General features: G+C 44.7%; 1 protein-coding gene across 2 annotated transcripts in view; it reads left to right on the forward strand.

Moving 5' to 3' along the window:
• GXYLT2 (glucoside xylosyltransferase 2) overlaps positions 1-16,742 on the forward strand; it is an 89,732-nt gene that overhangs the window by 59,372 nt on the left and 13,618 nt on the right. For both annotated transcript variants that reach the window (XM_044385147.3, XM_048226962.2), the window contains exons 4-5: positions 9,725-9,976; positions 11,127-11,250. In XM_044385147.3, coding sequence (XP_044241082.2) covers positions 9,725-9,976; positions 11,127-11,250 — 376 coding nt within the window. The remainder of the gene's footprint in view (positions 1-9,724; positions 9,977-11,126; positions 11,251-16,742) is intronic.

Consider the following 16,742-nt stretch of genomic DNA (forward strand, 5'->3'; position numbering starts at 1 on the left):
GGTCAGTTAACATACAATGTGTAATTTAGTTTCAGGTTTACAATATAGTGGCTCAACACTTCCATACATCACCCAGTGGTCATCACACCAAGTGTACTGCTTAATCCCCATCACCTATTTCAGCCACCCCCCCACCTGCCTCCCCTCTGGGAACCATCAGTTTGTTCTCTACAGTTAAGAATCTGTTTCTTGGGGCGCCTGGGTGGCTCAGCCGTTAAGCGTCTGCCTTCGGCTCGGGTCATGATCCCAGGGTCCTGGGATCGAGCCCCGCATTGGGCTCCCAGCTCAGTGGGAAGCCTGCTTCTCCCTCTGCCACTCCCCCTGCTTGTGTTCCCTCTCTCTCTCTCTCTCTGTCAAAATAAATTAATAAAATCTTAAAAAAAAAAGAGTCTGTTTCTTGGTTTGCTTCTCTGATTTTTCCCCCATGATCATTTGTTTTGTTTCTTAAGTCCCACATATAAGTGAACTCATATGGCATTTGTCTTTCTTTAACTTATTTCGCTTAGCATAGTTCTCTCTAGCTCCAGTCACGTCATTGCAAATGGCAAGATTTCATTCTTTTTTATGGCTGAATAATATTCCATTGTGTATATATTCTACTTCCTCTATCCATTCATCAGTTGATGGACATTTGAGCCGTTTGCATAATTTGGCTATTGTAAATAATGCTGCTATAAACATCAGGGTGCATGTTTCCCTTTGGATTAGTATTTTTGTATTTTCCAGTAAATACCTAGTAGTGTAATTTCTGGACTGTAGGGTGAAACTGGACCACTTTCTTACACCATACACAAAAATAAATTCAAAGTGGATTAAAGACCTAAGTGAGACCTGAAACCATAAAAATCCCAAAGAAGAACACAGGCAGCAACCTCTTTGACATCAGACGTAGCAACTTCTTCCTAGGTATGTCTCCTGAGGCAAGGGAAATAAAAGCAAAAATAAACTATTGGAACTTAATCATATCTGTTGATGTAAGTGGATTTGCAGTAATTTCACAATCCCTCCCCCCCTTCTTTAATGTCTGAAGATAAAACTCCACGGAGCTCCTGTGGTTATAATAAACAGACAGAAAATCAGTATGGACAGGGAAGTCCTTGACAACATTATCAGCCAAGTGACCTAATTGACAGCCATAGAATTTATAGACTACTCCACCCAACAACTGCAGAATAAACATTCTTTTCATATGCTCAGGGAACATTCACCAAGACAGACCACATGCTGGACCATAAATTTGAGAAGATTGAAATCATGTAGAGTATGTTCCCTGTCTCCAAGGGGATTATATTAGAAATGAATAACAAAAAGAAATCTGGAAAATCCCAAATATTTGGAAATCAAACCACACACTTGTAAATACCCCATGGGTCAAAGATTAAACATCCCTCTAGCTGCTCTATGAGGAATATGTTGGAGGGGAGTAAGGATGGACACAGTGAGACCAGCGAACAGGCCTGTGCAGATTTCCAGGGGAGCTGTAATCATGCCTTGGACCCAGGGAAGGCGGTGGAGAGAGAGAGAAAAGGGCAGATTCACATGCATGTATTTGGAGGAGAAGCTGATGGAACTCTTTATGGTTGGATGTGGGCAATGTGAGTAAGAGAGGAAGCATCTGACCTTGGGCTTTCTCGTTCCATGTCCTTTGATATCTCCCCTTTGCTCTCAGGATCCAGTCCAAATGTGTGGGCATAGCTCCTGTTTGGGCCGTGCCCACTCTGCCAGCCTGATCCCCAGCAGCCTGGATCTCCCACTGGCCGCTCCAGCCCCACCAGGCACCTCGCCATCCCTTCTTGCGCCATGCTCTCTCAGGTGTGGAACTTTCCATGTGCTGTTCCATTTATCTTCAGTACTCTTTGCCCTGCTCTTCATGTAATGCTCAGCTTAGATGTTGCTTCTTCCGGGAAGTCTTCCCTGCTTTCACGCAGACTGGCGCCCTGGTGTGTGCTTCTGTCCTACCCCGCCATCCCCCACACCTCACTTTGCTTTGCCTCTTATCTGCCTCCGCCATTAGACCTCCTGGAGACCAAAGAAAAGGCCTCATTCTTTCACTACTGCTACGACAGCTGCCTCTACTGCTATAGCCAGGTCCTTGTTCCCCCGGGCGTGAGTCCAGGATCCTAGCCCTCGTGAGACAGGATGATAGTAAGACTGTGGCACATCGACTGAGTGCCTGCTGGGTGTTTGCCAGGGGCTTTGATCGTGCAGTCTCGTTTCATCAACCCCGCAGCGCCGTGGAGTGGGATGGCCTACGCCACTTTCAGGATGAGCGACTGAGGCTTCGAAGGTGCGAGTCGCTTGCCCAAGACCACACAGTTCGTAGTGGACACGGAATTTGAGCACGGATACAGTGGTTCCCCCCTTATCCGCGTTTCATTTTGCACAGTGTCAGTTCCGCACAGTCAACCGATCCTCCCTCCGATGTCTGGTCAGAAGGTCATTGGTGGCCTGACACCATGTCACAGTGCCCACGTCGCTCACCTCCCTCCGTGTTGTCACCTAGGCATTTTATCATCTCACGTCATCACAAGAAGAAGGGTGAGGACAGTGCAATCAGGTATTTTTGAGAGAGACGGCAGTCACATAACTTTTATTACAGTACATTGTAGTAATTGTTCCATTTTATTATTGTTGTTGTTAATCTCTTACTGTTCCTAATTAATAAATTAAACTCCATCCTAGGCATATATGTATAGGAGAAAACACAGTATGTGTAGGGGGTTCAGTACTTTCCATGGTCTCGGGCATCCGTCCACTGGGGTCTGGGAACATATCCCTCGTGGATTGGGGGGGCTACTGAAATTAGATTTCAAGCCCAGAGCTTTAAACCACAAAGTTGTACTGTCAAAGACCAACAGAGTTGGGGCAAAACACACTTGAAGGGAAGCCCATGAGCCCTTGATCATCTCGCTGCCTGTGGCCAGCCCCCGGTCCTCGCTGAGCACAAAGAGCCAGCAGGTTTCACTGGGGACAGCCACCCGGGGTGGAGCAGTGAAAGGGTCAAGGACAGCAACACCCATTACAGCCAGCAGGATGACGTACAAATAGCTATTGTGTGCTGCCTTTCTGCTCCCCCCCCCTTTCCTAAGAAAACAAAGGCCTCATTTCTAGTGCTGACTGATTTCCATAAGGGAATTAGAATGGCTAATTTTATATCCTTTCAGTAAATATTCCTCTTCCCATTATCACATGGCCAAATGATCCTCTTCAAATTAATACCAGCAATAATTGCTGCAGAATTAGCCTCCAGAGACATAATGTTATAGAAAGAGTAGGGTTTCCCTCCCCCCCCCCCCCGGGTCTTTTGTTTTTTCAGATAAAGAGTAAAGAGCCTTATGTACTTGCTTTCAGTCAAGGTAATAAGTAGATTATGATGATATCAGAAGGTTCAAAAACTTCTCTGCTTGATTCTGACTACATAAAAGGATTTTTGTGGTTGACATGTTTTGAAGTGCTATGGGCATTGATGGCAATGGTAACTAATTACACTTGACACTTTATAAGGGAAAACACAGAGACTTCTTATGGTAACAACACCGTTACTTACGGAGTACTGACTGTGTCCCAGCCACTGTACCAAGGACCTTGTGTGTGTTATTTCACTGGATCACTAAGATAACCTGGGGAGAAGGGTGGTGGCGGTGGTGGTACTGCTTGCCACTTTTTACAAATGCGGGACTGAGGCCTTGAAAGACAGAGGAACTTGTCCTAAGTCACAGGGCCAGGGGTCCTCCTGCCTGGAATTGAACTCATAAAGCCCAGACTCAAGATTTTAAGGACCCTCACATCTCTGAGATGTACCATTAGGTATGGTGTGTCTGTTTGGAAATATGAGCTACCTTCCGAAACTATATGCGCTTAGTTGAACGAGCTCACACCTGTGTAAGCACCACTGTGGTCAAGAACTAGATGGTTCGACCATTGCCCCAGAAACCCACAATGTATCCCTTCCCAGCAGCACCCAGGGGCTTCTTGACATTTCAGGGAGAGTGGATGCTGAGGAAGGAGGGAGGGAACTAGGCTTCAGTAGTTAGAAATGCCAGTACGCACCCACGGGGGCCAGACAGCTAGCTCAGGAATGACACGCATTAGGTGCCTTCTCAGGTAGAGGTGATTCTGTCGTACCTTTCATTCAGATTCAAGTCCTTGGAGTTGCTCTTGACTTTTCTCTTTGTCTCACGTGATGCCTACAGCCCCTCGGAAAATCCTGTTCAACCTATCTTTAAACTCTATTTAGGATTTGACCACTTCTCACTCTCTGGGTTGTTACCCCCTGAGCCACACCACTGTCACAGCTCACCTGAATTACTAAGATGCTCTCCTACCTGGGCTCCCTATTTCCCCTCTGCACCTTAGTCATCTGTCCTCAGTGTGGCATCGACAGTGACCATGTCTCTAAGGCAGATCCCGTGTCACCCCTCTGTTAAAGCTCCCCAGTGGCTCCCATCTCACTCTCAGTAAAAACCAAAGTTCTTCCAAGGGCAAGCAAAGCCCTAAGTGCCCCACGCACCCTCTATCCTCCTCCTCCACTCTTCTTCCCTTTGTTGGCCCCTGTCCAGCCACACTGGCCCCCTGCTGGTCTGGAACAGTGCCAGCCACCGGCTTTATTCCCATTTGCTCACCTTCTCCTGAGTGACACTTTCTCCATAGCCCTATTTAAAATTGCAAACTCCTCTCTACCTGGGACCCCTGGCCCGTTTCCCTGCTTTATTCTCCACGAGCTTCTAGACTCTATAATCAATATACTGATCTTATTTATTACGTGACTCCCTCATGAGGGCAGAGATTTTTGTCTTTCTCAGTCTCTGCTGGTCACACGTGGCACCTACTGGACCCTCCATCAATGTTTATTGTATGAATGAACTGAGGACATCGGGAGTGGCCGTCCACAAGCACCAGCAAATGTTTCCCTCGTAGGATGCAGGCTGTTCTTGCCGGAGCTCAGTTTTTGGGGTTTTTTTTTTGGCTTTTGTTTTGCTTTGTTTGTTTGTTTAGGATTTTATTTATTTATTTGACAGAGAGACAGCCAGCGAGAGAGGGAACACAAGCACGGGGAGTGGGAGAGGAAGAAGCAGGCTCCCAGCGGAGCAGGGAGCCCGATGAGGGGCTCGATCCCAGAACCCAGGGATCACACCCTGAGCCGAAGGCAGACGCTTCATGTCTGAGCCATCCAGGTGCCCCTGGCTTTTTTTTTTTTTTTTTCCTTAGGACAGAAATGCAGGTATTTCTGAGAAACCTTCAGTTTTTATAAAATGTTGGCAACTCATTCAATTTTTTAAAAAAGACCACATATTAAAATTTTTAAAAATCCATGCATTGGCTGAATTTGTCCCACAGGCCCTGGGGTGCAGTCCGCAGGGACAGCTGCACCGGCTTTGCCATCTTCACCGAAGACCAGCAAGTTTCCAAAACGGCAGCCATAAAATGTATTCCCAAGCGTTTGTTCCTTGTCCCTTGGCTCTTGTCCAGAAAGCACGTCTCTAGAACCAAAGCAGCAGAAGAGGGATTTGATACGGCTCTGGAGAAGGTTGGCATGCGGAGGGCTTCCCACCCACAAGTCCTTGGATCTGGGGTCTGTGTGGGTGCCGTCTGGTGGGGGCCAGCACTGACATTTGAGTGTCCTTAAATGATCGTCGCTGGTCTTCCAGACATGCATCATCTCCTGCTACAGGGCTCAATCCCAGGCAGTCCACCAGCGCCAGACTCGTAGGAAAATACGAACTGAAAGGAATTGATAGGGTCAGCCCCTCTGAGGTGTGCTGCTTGTAGGCCAAAGCCCGAAAGCATGACCAAACAGGATGCTGGTGAAGATAAGGGGTAAAAGGCCTCCTCTTATGTTGCTGGCCAAAGGCTAAATTGGTCCCTTTCTAGAAAATGCATGTATTCTTTTACAAAAGAATAATATTTTAATGAGTGTATCCTACAGATACACTCATGTGTGTTTGAAATGAGTTGAGATGAGGTTTCTTATTGTGACACTGTTTGTCATAACAAAAGCTTGAAAATGACCTATATACCCTACGCTGTGTAACTAGATAAACTATGGTAGAGCCACACAATGGAATGCTATCCAGACATCAAAATTAAGAAATAAAATCTGTATGTGCTGATATGTAAATTCCTCCTACACGATTTTTTTCTTCCTTCGAGGCAGGCTGATAACACTGTGGATGCTATGTTTCCATGTGTAGTGTGAAAGGGGATTGTACACACATAGCTATTTATTCTCACATGTGTAATGTATCCCTGGCACAACACAGAGCAGTCCCATATCTTCGGTTACCTCTAAGAATGGGATTTGGTGACAAAATCAGAAGGAAGAATAAATTGCCAACAAATGTACTTTAATATATTTAATACATTTTTTATTAAAATTAAAAAGAAAAGAAAAAGAAATGCCATATTATGTGCTTGGAAACCTCCCTAAAGGGGCACCTGGATGGCTCAGCCGGTTAAGCATCTGCCTTCAGCTCAGGTCATGATCTCAGGGTCCTGGGATTGAGCCTGACTTCGTTGTTGTCGGGCTCCCTGCTCAGGGGGGAGTCTGCTTCTCCATCTGCCCCTCCCCCTGCTCATGCATGTGCCCTCTCTCTCTCCCTCTCTCTCTTGCTCTCTTTCTCAAATAAGTAAAATCTTAAAAAAAAGAAGTCCCCTAGAAAGATACCCATTGTAGTACTGTTTATAATAATAAAAAAGGAGCAATCTTGTGTGTTAAATTAAAATTTTACCCTATTTAAGTTTATTCTGATTTTATAAATTTCCAATACAACTTTTTTGCCTTCTTCTCTCTTGAGTAAACATATTGTCTGTACCTTCATGTTGGAATACCTCCATTCTTCAGACCTTTTTAGTTGTTTTATTTTCCAGACCTTCGTCAGAAGAGTCTTTCATTTTCTTCTTTTTTGTTCTGATGAGGGGTCGAAGAAAGTAACGATAGCTTTAATAACACTGACGACTTAGGGCCGAGAAAAAAATTAGGGTAATCAAGTCAGCAAGCTTGATTCTTTTGGGTAGATGTATGTTATGTAGACATAACCCTTAATTGATTAAAACATTAATATTGTGGGGCGCCTGGGCGGCACAGTGGTTAAGCATCTGCCTTCGGCTCAGGGCGTGATCCCAGCGTTCTGGGATCGAGCCCCACATCAGGCTCCTCTGCTATGAGCCTGCTTCTTCCTCTCCCACTCCCCCTGCTTGTGTTCCCTCTCTCGCTGGCTGTCTCTATCTCTGTCAAACAAATAAATAAAATCTTAAAAAAAAAAAAAGTTTAAAAAAAAACACATTAATATTGTATGCTTCTCTTCAGGCCTTATTAGATAATCAGCCATAAAGAGAAATTTGTAGTATTTCACATAGATTGAGATAGCTTTCTCTTCCTCTCTGATTCTGCACTTCTAAATTAGGTTTTTATTGGAACACCATACATTCTCTTTTCCCTGAAAACACATTCTAGAAAGTGACTTAATCTTGCTATAACCTTATTAGCCAAAATCCAGCAATCATTAGCATTATTTGACATATAAACTTGGACAGAACCCTTTTCTTTGCTTTAGTTTTTCTTCCCAGTAAAATAAATGAGCAGCATGTTGAGTACTTGGGATGGTGTTAGGCATGCAAGAAATCATAAGTGTGTTTACATATGATACATAACTTGTATCATAACATGCATTTCCTCATACTTCTGTAGAGAGTTTGCCTTTCCTCCATGGAACTCTGTAACTGTGATTTTAAAAAAAACTTAGATGCTAATCTGTGGCAAATTTTATACCTTTCCCTGGCAAAATAAGAAGAAAAATAAGAATAACGTAGAGGATTTTTTTTTTAAGTTTGTGTGTTCAATTTGAAGAATTCATCCTAATTCTAAAATTATGATCTTCAAGTTGTTAAAATGGATGTCAAGACCATCTTCTCTTATAAAATGGTAGGTGATCATTATTCTTTTTTTTTTTTTTTAAAGATTTTATTTATTTATTCGACAGAGGTAGAGACAGCCAGCGAGACAGGGAACACAAGCAGGGGGAGTGGGAGAGGAAGAAGCAGGCTCCCAGCAGAGGAGCCTGATGTGGGGCTCGATCCCATAACGCCAGGACCACGCCCTGAGCCGAAGGCAGACGCTTAACCGCTGTGCCACCCAGGCGCCCCGGTGATCGTTATTCTTAATTTCATTTTACTGGTTTGTAAAATCTGTTCCTCCAGTAGATGAGGAATGAAAGCTAGGTCCTGCAGCTGATCATGGAAGCTCTGAAATCATTCAAGTCTGAAATCTCCATGATACCTGTATCATACAATGTGCATTTTCATCAATTTTAAATATTGGGGATCCCTATGGAATAGCGTCTTAGCTCGCCATAACAAAATACCAGAGATCGTGTGCCTTAAACCACAGAAGTTTATTTTCTCACCGTTCTGGAGGCTGGAAGTCTGAGATCAGTGTGGCTTGAGACAGCTGCTTCTCATTGTTTTCTCACATGACAGAGACAGCAAGTTTTTTGGCATCTCTTCTTATAAGGGCACTCATCCCTTCATGAAGGCCCCACTCTCATGACCTAATTGAACCTTAATTACCTCCCACAGACCCCATCTACAAATACCATCACTCTGGGGGTTAGGACTTCAAACATATGAATTTTGAAAGGACACAGACGTTCAGCCCATTGCAAGTGTCATTGTGGTGTTAGGATGATGTTAGGCCAGGGATCCAGGAAAATTCAAATTCTTCTTTAATTAAGCGACCGCTAAATTTCAGGAATAATGGCAGAACAAGGCAAATAACACTATCACTAACTAAGGCTTCGAAGTCTCAAACTCTCAGGCAAAACTCTGGTAAGCTAAGCAGTTAGGACAGGAGAACTCATTTGCTTTGGATGGCTGGCGTCAATGAGCTGCTACAGAGGTTAAAAATCACAGCCCATGAACCAAGAACGGCTTTTGCATTTCAAACGGGTGAAGAAAAATCAAAAGATTTTGTAGCATCTGAAAATGATACAAAATATAGATTTTAGTGTCCCTAAATAAAGTTTTATTGAAACACAGCTGTGCCCGTTCTTTTACACGTTGTTGTAACTTTTGTACGACAATGGCAGACTTGTATTATCGCAACAGAGCTTTAAAGATTTACTTTCTGACCCTTTAGGGAAAAGTTTGCCAATTCAAATCTACAAACAAAGCTGACCAATGATTTGTTTCACCTGTTCCCAAGACTAAATCTTAGCACAAAATGTCATCTCGAAAAGATGCAGTTGTATCCATCAACACTAGAAGAAATGGATCCAGAGACAAGAGTATTTACCCCAAGGCCTGGCATAAGCTTGTCTAGACAGTGTCCACTTCAAGTTGTCTAATGCCAGACCCACCTGTTCCAGGAGAAAACTAAAAGGGGAAGACAGATGACTTCATTGGAGAATGAAAGGAGAAGAGAGGGCCTCAGCCCATGAGCTGATGTTGTCATTCCTTTGAAAGTTTAACACTTACCAAATATAGTCTAGGGTCCTGGAATGGAACCATCTGAATTAAGATTTATTTGCCTTTGAGTCTCTACCCCTCGATTAGTATTTATCCCTGAAGTCAAAGGAGATGGGAGGAGCGGAAGCTAAGAGTGGTACCCTTTCTAGAATTCAACATTGACCACTGAAATTGGCAGCGCTGTTGACATATCGGGCCCACTTCCTTTGTTTCTGATTTGTTTTTGTTTGGTTTTCTCCCTCTTCCCCTCAAACACACAAAGGTGATTTTAAAGGATGTGGATTCGCTTCTCTACGTGGACACCGACGTTCTCTTTCTGAGACCCGTTGATGACATCTGGAAGCTTCTGAGGCAGTTTAATGCCACGCAGCTTGCTGCCATGGCCCCTGAGCATGAAATCCCCAAGATTGGCTGGTACAGTCGCTTTGCTCGGCACCCTTTCTATGGCTCTGCAGGAGTTAATTCAGGAGTCATGCTGATGAATCTAACTCGCATAAGAAGTGCCCAGTTTAAGGTAAGCAAATACTTTCTAGTTCATGGTTTAAAATCGGGATTTTTAATCATTTCAACAGTGATGTTTCTAGATTGTCAGTGTATTGATTTTGGAAGTAGGTGGTTTGTTGGTGAGGATGGAAGGGGCCAGGGAAGAGGATAATATCTGGAAAGGTATGAAATATTTGTTCAGAAAAAGTCCAGGTGATTATGGAATTTAAAGCTTCGGCAGAGTAGCTCTTCAGGAATGTTCTGTTGCATTTCTGAATTCTATAACATTTAAACTCTGTGTATACCCAAAGCTTCAAAAACCATGGAAAATTTTTGTGCAATTATCCTAGGGATATATTTATATAAGTATACAGAGATACTTGTACAAGGCTGCTCATGGCCTCATCTTTTATCCTAGTAAAGAACTGGAAAGAACCTAAATGAACATCGGTAGAGAACTAGTAAAAATTTTTTAAAAACACACACAAAAAACAAAAAACTCATCCTCCTATTAAGAATTAGATCAAACTGTGAGTAAGATAAATAAGATCTCTAAAAAATATTAAGGGAAAAAGTGAAAATGCAACAAAGCATGGTACCGTGGAGTATGATCTCTTTTATGGCTTAGAAATTTCCAGAAGAATCCCTAGGAGAATACCTAATTGTTAACTGTGGGTATTTCTGGGAAAAGTGGGGGTGGAGATGGTAGGAGGATGGAGGAAGAATATTTTTACTTTTTAATTTTATCTTTGTGTGCTGTTTGAATATTTAGTCTACGATTGTGTTGCTTTTATTTTAAAAGCAAATTATGTTAAGACAAGGAAAAGGTGTTTTTCCTTAGATACCTTAAATCTGCTATCTGTATTTTGTTCCCTCACTTCCAAGGCAAGAATTAAGCATAAGAAAAAGAGGTTCAATTTGGGCACAGTTTTCTGAGTAGAAACGATAGCCCCAACTACTGGTTCCTGGTCCATCTCGTATCCATGTGTTACGGATCCAGCAAAACGCTATAGTTTCCAGCTCCAGTTTTGCTTTGTCCTATGTCTTGAGGCCAGCAGGACCCCTCCCCTGTTTGCTTCATTCCTGGGGGGCTCGGGGGAACCAGTTCCTCTCCATCATTTCTCAGTGGACAGGACGTATTTGCTTTGCCTCAGCCACTCTGATGGTTTTCTCTTTTCCAGAACAGCATGATTCCAACAGGCTTGGCTTGGGAGGACATGTTGTACCCTCTGTACCAGAAGTACAAGAATGCCATCACGTGGGGAGACCAGGATTTATTAAATATTATTTTTTATTTCAATCCAGGTAGGCTCTCTTGCGAGAATGCCATTTGTGTAGGAGTCCGCCCACCGCGCCACCCAGAGCACATTCCAGCCCGGTCTGTGATTGACTGAGCCTGAATGATGCCCGGGTTCCCTGTGAAGTGCGCCCTTTCATTCACACACACCACCACCCACGCCTCCCGCCCCAGGCTTGTCCCCGGGGCGGCCCTCCCGCTGCTGACACAAAAGGCCAAATGTTGAACCCTCCAACACTGGACACCATTTTTGGAGCATATCTTTTAGAGTCTTGCCACACCATTCTTCTAAGTGTTGTCAGAATTAATGGCAGGTGGCAGAACTGAATGCCAACATTATGAGCCAGACAGGAGGCCCTGCATGGCAAAACAATTGCTAGATTGAAGGGAACTGATGCTTGGGATCCCTACAGTTAAGTGACTTGTTCGGGGTTAAATGAGCCTAGAATAAGGACTTAGACTCCCCAATTCCTTTTTCTTTTCATGTGTGGCAAAAAAAAAAAAAATCTTGTATCAATGATTTGGTGGAGTTGAGGGAGGGAGATGAAAGTCTCTGATCTGTGTTTTTGGTTGTTGACACCTAAAACTAATAAAATTTCCTCTTTTCTTTGCTAAAAACTTATTTAATGTTGCTAAAATCAAAACCATGTTTTCTCCTCAAGAGAGATCTTTGCGGGGGGGAGGGGGGGCGGGGAGCACTTGTTACCCGGACCTATTCAGTTCATTTCTTTGTCTTTACAAAATCCTAAAATAGAGACTCCTGTCTATAAAAACTTCTGCCTGTCGTAACCTGTCACCCTGGAAGCACCTACTGTGTACTTCAATTTTTTTTTTAAACAAAACTCTGAAATAAAACCTAATCTCATCTATCTTTGGATCTAGAAGGAGCAAATCCTGGAAAAGAAAAAAAAAAAAAAAAAGCAGATTGAAAGAGAGTTTCTGGGGAAAATTCCCAGTATGAAATCATCAGAGGAAGGGAAAGTCTTGGCTGTTTGCCCGTGGCATGTTTTAATCCATTTCCCTCTGCAGTAACAGGGACTTTAAGGTCTATACCCCTCTTTTTTCTTCCTAAGCAAATTGCATCTTTTTTCTAGGTGTAGATGGATTGGTTAGGACTCTTGGCTGTGTGTAAAAGACCCCGGAGTTAGTTCAAGCACAAGGGATACTTTTTTATTACCAAACTTGTGTCTGCTAGAAACTGAGGCAGGAAGGCCAGCAGGCTCAGCCTAGGACCTGAAGCAGGATAGGGAAAATGAGGAGGAGGCCAGAGTGGCCTTCCTTTCTTCTACTGACATTGTTTATTCCTCTCTTTGTGGACCTCCTCCTCTGCTCCTCAGGCCTCAAAGCAAAGTATCCACATTTCATACTCCAGGTGCAGCCATATGCAAAGATTAGCTCCAGCCTCCTTCTGGGGAGAAGCCAGATTGTTCCAGCATGGGTCAGCTAGGCCAGGAGCATGCAGCTAAGAAATAATGGCTGACATTTATTATTTACACAGTGCCAGGTGCTGGTCTAAGCATTATCTTCTTTAATCCTCACAACCACCCTGAGAATGTAATCCCCATTTTACAGACAAAGATACCAAGGGAAAGAGAGTTCGGTCATTTGCGGCGCTGCTAATGAGTGACAGAGCAGGGGTGCGTACCCAGGCTTGACTTCCGCCCTCTGGGTTTGGGGGAGAGGGGAAGTTCTAAGAGAGGGGCAATCCTGGAGAGCTGCGGGGACATCCCAAAATGTATCTCTGCACTGAATTATTTGTCCTTTACTTATTGCATTTTCCTCTCTGTTATGTGGCTAAAACTATCTTTCAGAAGCCCATCTGGACATATCCCAAACAGGAATTCTAAAGATTCGCACAGTTTCCTCCCCAGAAATCCTCTTAGCCTGTTTCAGATTATTTGAGGACGTGATCAGTGAGTAAATAACACTTGAAGGCAGTTGTAAGCAGCTTTGCAATTAGACAGGAGCCCTTGTCTTTAATTGGAGCTGAAAACCAGCTGAGTTTGATGGCTTCTGTATTCCCCATCTTAAATCCATTGCGTACTCGAATATTATCAAATAGTTTGAAGTTGTTCTAAACCCTGGTTCTGAACAGTACCAATAACCAAGTTTTCTAGCTTCCAATCGGTGAGTTCTTAGGTAACGCCTTGATTGTTCTTAGTGTGACCTGCATTCGATCGTCCTTTTTCATACTTTATTAGACATGAGATCTTTGAACTGAAACCCATTGATATCCTTCACATGATAAGCTCTTTCTTTGTTTATATTGTGATCACTTTCTATTCACCGGAAAACTGTTTAGAAAAAAGATTGGTCACCTTTATCCTAGAAAGGAGAGAGGGAGACGAAAGAGAGGAGATTGGCCCGGACACGGGAGGTAAAGATGTTCATTGTTATAGAACTTTGGGTTGCCATGGATGAAGAAGCAGTGCACAAGGGGCGCCTGGACGGCCCAGTCGGTAAAGTGTCTGCCTCGGGCTCGGGTCATGATCCCAGGGTCCTGGGATCAAGTTCCGCATTAGGCTCCTTGCTCAGCAAGAAGCCTGCTTCTCCCTCTGCCTGCTGCTCCCCTCCTGCTTGTTCTCTCTCTCTTTGACAAATAAGTGAAAAAAAAGAAAAAAAGCAATGGACAAAAAACCTGAGCACATGTCTGAAATGGTATTATTATTATAGTCTCCTGTAGCCCATAACACCGCTTTTTAAAAATGTGTTTAAAAGTCATTAGTTTAAAAATATTTTGAAGCTCTTGCCATAATTAGTAAATTTCTGTGGATGTGTCATGGCAGTGCTGGGTACTAGACGGGAAGAGAGAGCTGGAGCTTAGGAGGGACGTGCAGGTCACTCAGCCCACAGGACATTCCTGGCAGGTGAGCCAAGATAGCTCCTCCAAGGGGGGGACACGGGGCTCACAACTCTACATGTAAATTCGAGTCGAGAGCAGAGTTCTGTAGAAAGGGTGGATGTGACCGGAGCCAGAAGAGCACCGTACACAGAAAGATGGGTTTGAGGAATACGTTTAGGTTGCAGGGGGCCAGACCCAGGGGGTGGCCCTGGGAACACATGGGTCACATCGTGCTAGGCCTCTTGGGAGTTAGCTCTGGGGACCTGCCAAGGACCAAAGCTGATTTCTTCATCCCTCAGAGGCCCCATGGCCTCGGCCATCCTTGCTTCTCTCCACGCCTACCTGATTCCGTTCTGTTTCGCAGCATTCTGTTTCATGTGGCCCAACCCTGAGCCCACGCAACCTACAAGCCCACAGCCAATGATGATGCATGGTTGCTACCAGCCACCTCTGTGTCCTAATTCACATTCCTGAAGAGAAAGAGAAAGAGAGAGAGTTGCCTGGCCCAGCCTATGAAATGGTTCCAAGCCCAGCTAAAAATTACTTCTCTTTGGATAGGGGAGACCACCCATGATCTGGTCATTGGGAACCAGAAGAGCAAGCCCGCGTGGCATTTTCCCCTCTCAGACATGGACACCTAGGTCTTGCCCTTCCTCAGGAACAATTTCCATAAAGGTGGGCGGTGGGCAGGGAAGGAAAGGAAACCAGCCAAGTATAGATAACGAGGCAGGGGGGCCAGCCAGAGAGCAACTGTAGGCTTTTGCCCACAGGGAGAGGGAAGCGTGGAATGGCAACATACTACACACGGGTTGGCATGGACTGGACAAAGGGTGTGGTACCGGGGAGTTGTGAGGGCTTTGGTGGGGCCACAGGGAGCAGAACACATGGTCACGTGGGGCAGCCTCTTCGCTGGCCCCATGCGGGCCTCGTTCTCATCTCGCCAGAGTCCCTAGAGCCTTGCACTTCGAGCATGCAGCCACACTGGCTCCTCACCCCACCGAAACTCCCAGCGTCGGCAGCGGCGCGTGCTGTGGGGCTGACAGGCCCGGCTCTCTGGTGTTAGGATTGTTCTGGGAAACTGGTAACATCTTCTTGTTTGGGGAGTCTGGGAGTTTCATGAGCTCTGATTGAAAGCCAAGAATGACGATTCTGACTTTCACGTGCAAGCCTTCGTGCCTGGAGCCGAGTTGGTCTTCAGAAGTGTTGGCTGGTTGAATGAATGGATTTGAGAGACTGCAGTGACAGAGGGAAATGAGTGGAAGAGGAAGTTCACAGCAAGGAAAGTGAGGAGCGGAAGGAGAGGGAGAAAGCCAGAGAAAGCAGGATGCATGGGCCGGAGGAAGGTAGAAGAGTTTCCGTGTACTCAATCATTCAGCAGATACTGTTTGAGGACCTACTATGTGTCAGCCATGGCGGTGGGCGCTGGGGACAATGCAGCAGACAGAATGGACACATGCCTATTTTCATGAAACCTACCTTTTATTGGAAGAGGTAGACTTCCAAAGAACAGCAACTAGGTTTTACAAATCACAGGTTGTAATACATGCTATAAAAGGAATAAATGGGGGTGCCTGGGTAGCTTGGTTGGTTAAGCATCTGCCTTCGGCTCAGGCCATGATCTCAGGTCCTGGGATCGAGCCCCGAGTTGGGCTCCCTGCTCAGCGGGGAGTGTCCTTCTCCCTCTCCTTCTGCCCTTCCCGTGCCCATCCTTGCTCATGCTCACTTTCCTGCATGTGCTGTCTGTCTATCTGTCTCTCTCTCTCTCTCTCTCAGATAAATAAATAAAATCTTTTTTAAAGAAAGGAATAAATGGGGCACTGAGAGAGAGACTATCGAGGCTGGAGGGAGAGGATTGCTTCGTTAGGTTGTGTGATCAGGGCAGTCTTCCTGGAAGAATTCATTGCCCTCTATTCATTGCCCTCTTCTGGAACAAGGTGCATTCTGGAAGAAGGAAGAGCAGGATGCTGGGAAAGCTCAGCTGCAGAATGACACATTAGAGAAACAAGCCTAACAAACAAAAATTAATGATGCATCCAAACGCCTCCATTCTGTAGCGAGTGAGTGGCAAGCCGGCTTCACCAGGAAGTGAAAAGGAGCAGGCATGAGCTGTTCCATAATCTTAGGGAACCCGAGAGTAAGAAATAATCAGAAACGTAAGGAGCAATCAATTCACATACTACTTTGCAAATAGTTAGGAGGCTCTGGAAATAAATGTAGACTCCTGAAGCGATCACTAAGGGATTTCAGAGCCATAGATAATCAGTTAATGAGCTTCTTTATCTGTGTAAAATGGAGAGGAAAATAGCAAAGACTCGGGGTTTGAAGAGGGGTTAGCTTGAAAAAATATTTTAAAATAAATTGCAGTGGTTTGAGGCTTTGGGGATTTGGAATTTTAAAACCATTCACCCTATTATTTCCTGAGCAGTGGAAAGTAACCTGACCATTTCCCCATGCTATCATTTTTAACCATCAGATTTTGACAGCCCTGATAATCTTGCCTACAATAGATCCATTTCAGAACGGTTGCTGACCATGTGCCAAATAGCCACCAGGAGTCCACGCTGCATGTCCATCAGCTGGTCTCCATAGATGTTCCCTCTTTAGTCCACCCCATGATGCTAGTTTGACCCCTCTCCTCCCCCCTCCATTAACCAAATG

Source organism: Ursus arctos, unplaced genomic scaffold (genome assembly GCF_023065955.2).
Source record: "Ursus arctos isolate Adak ecotype North America unplaced genomic scaffold, UrsArc2.0 scaffold_14, whole genome shotgun sequence".
NCBI lineage: Eukaryota > Metazoa > Chordata > Mammalia > Carnivora > Ursidae > Ursus > Ursus arctos.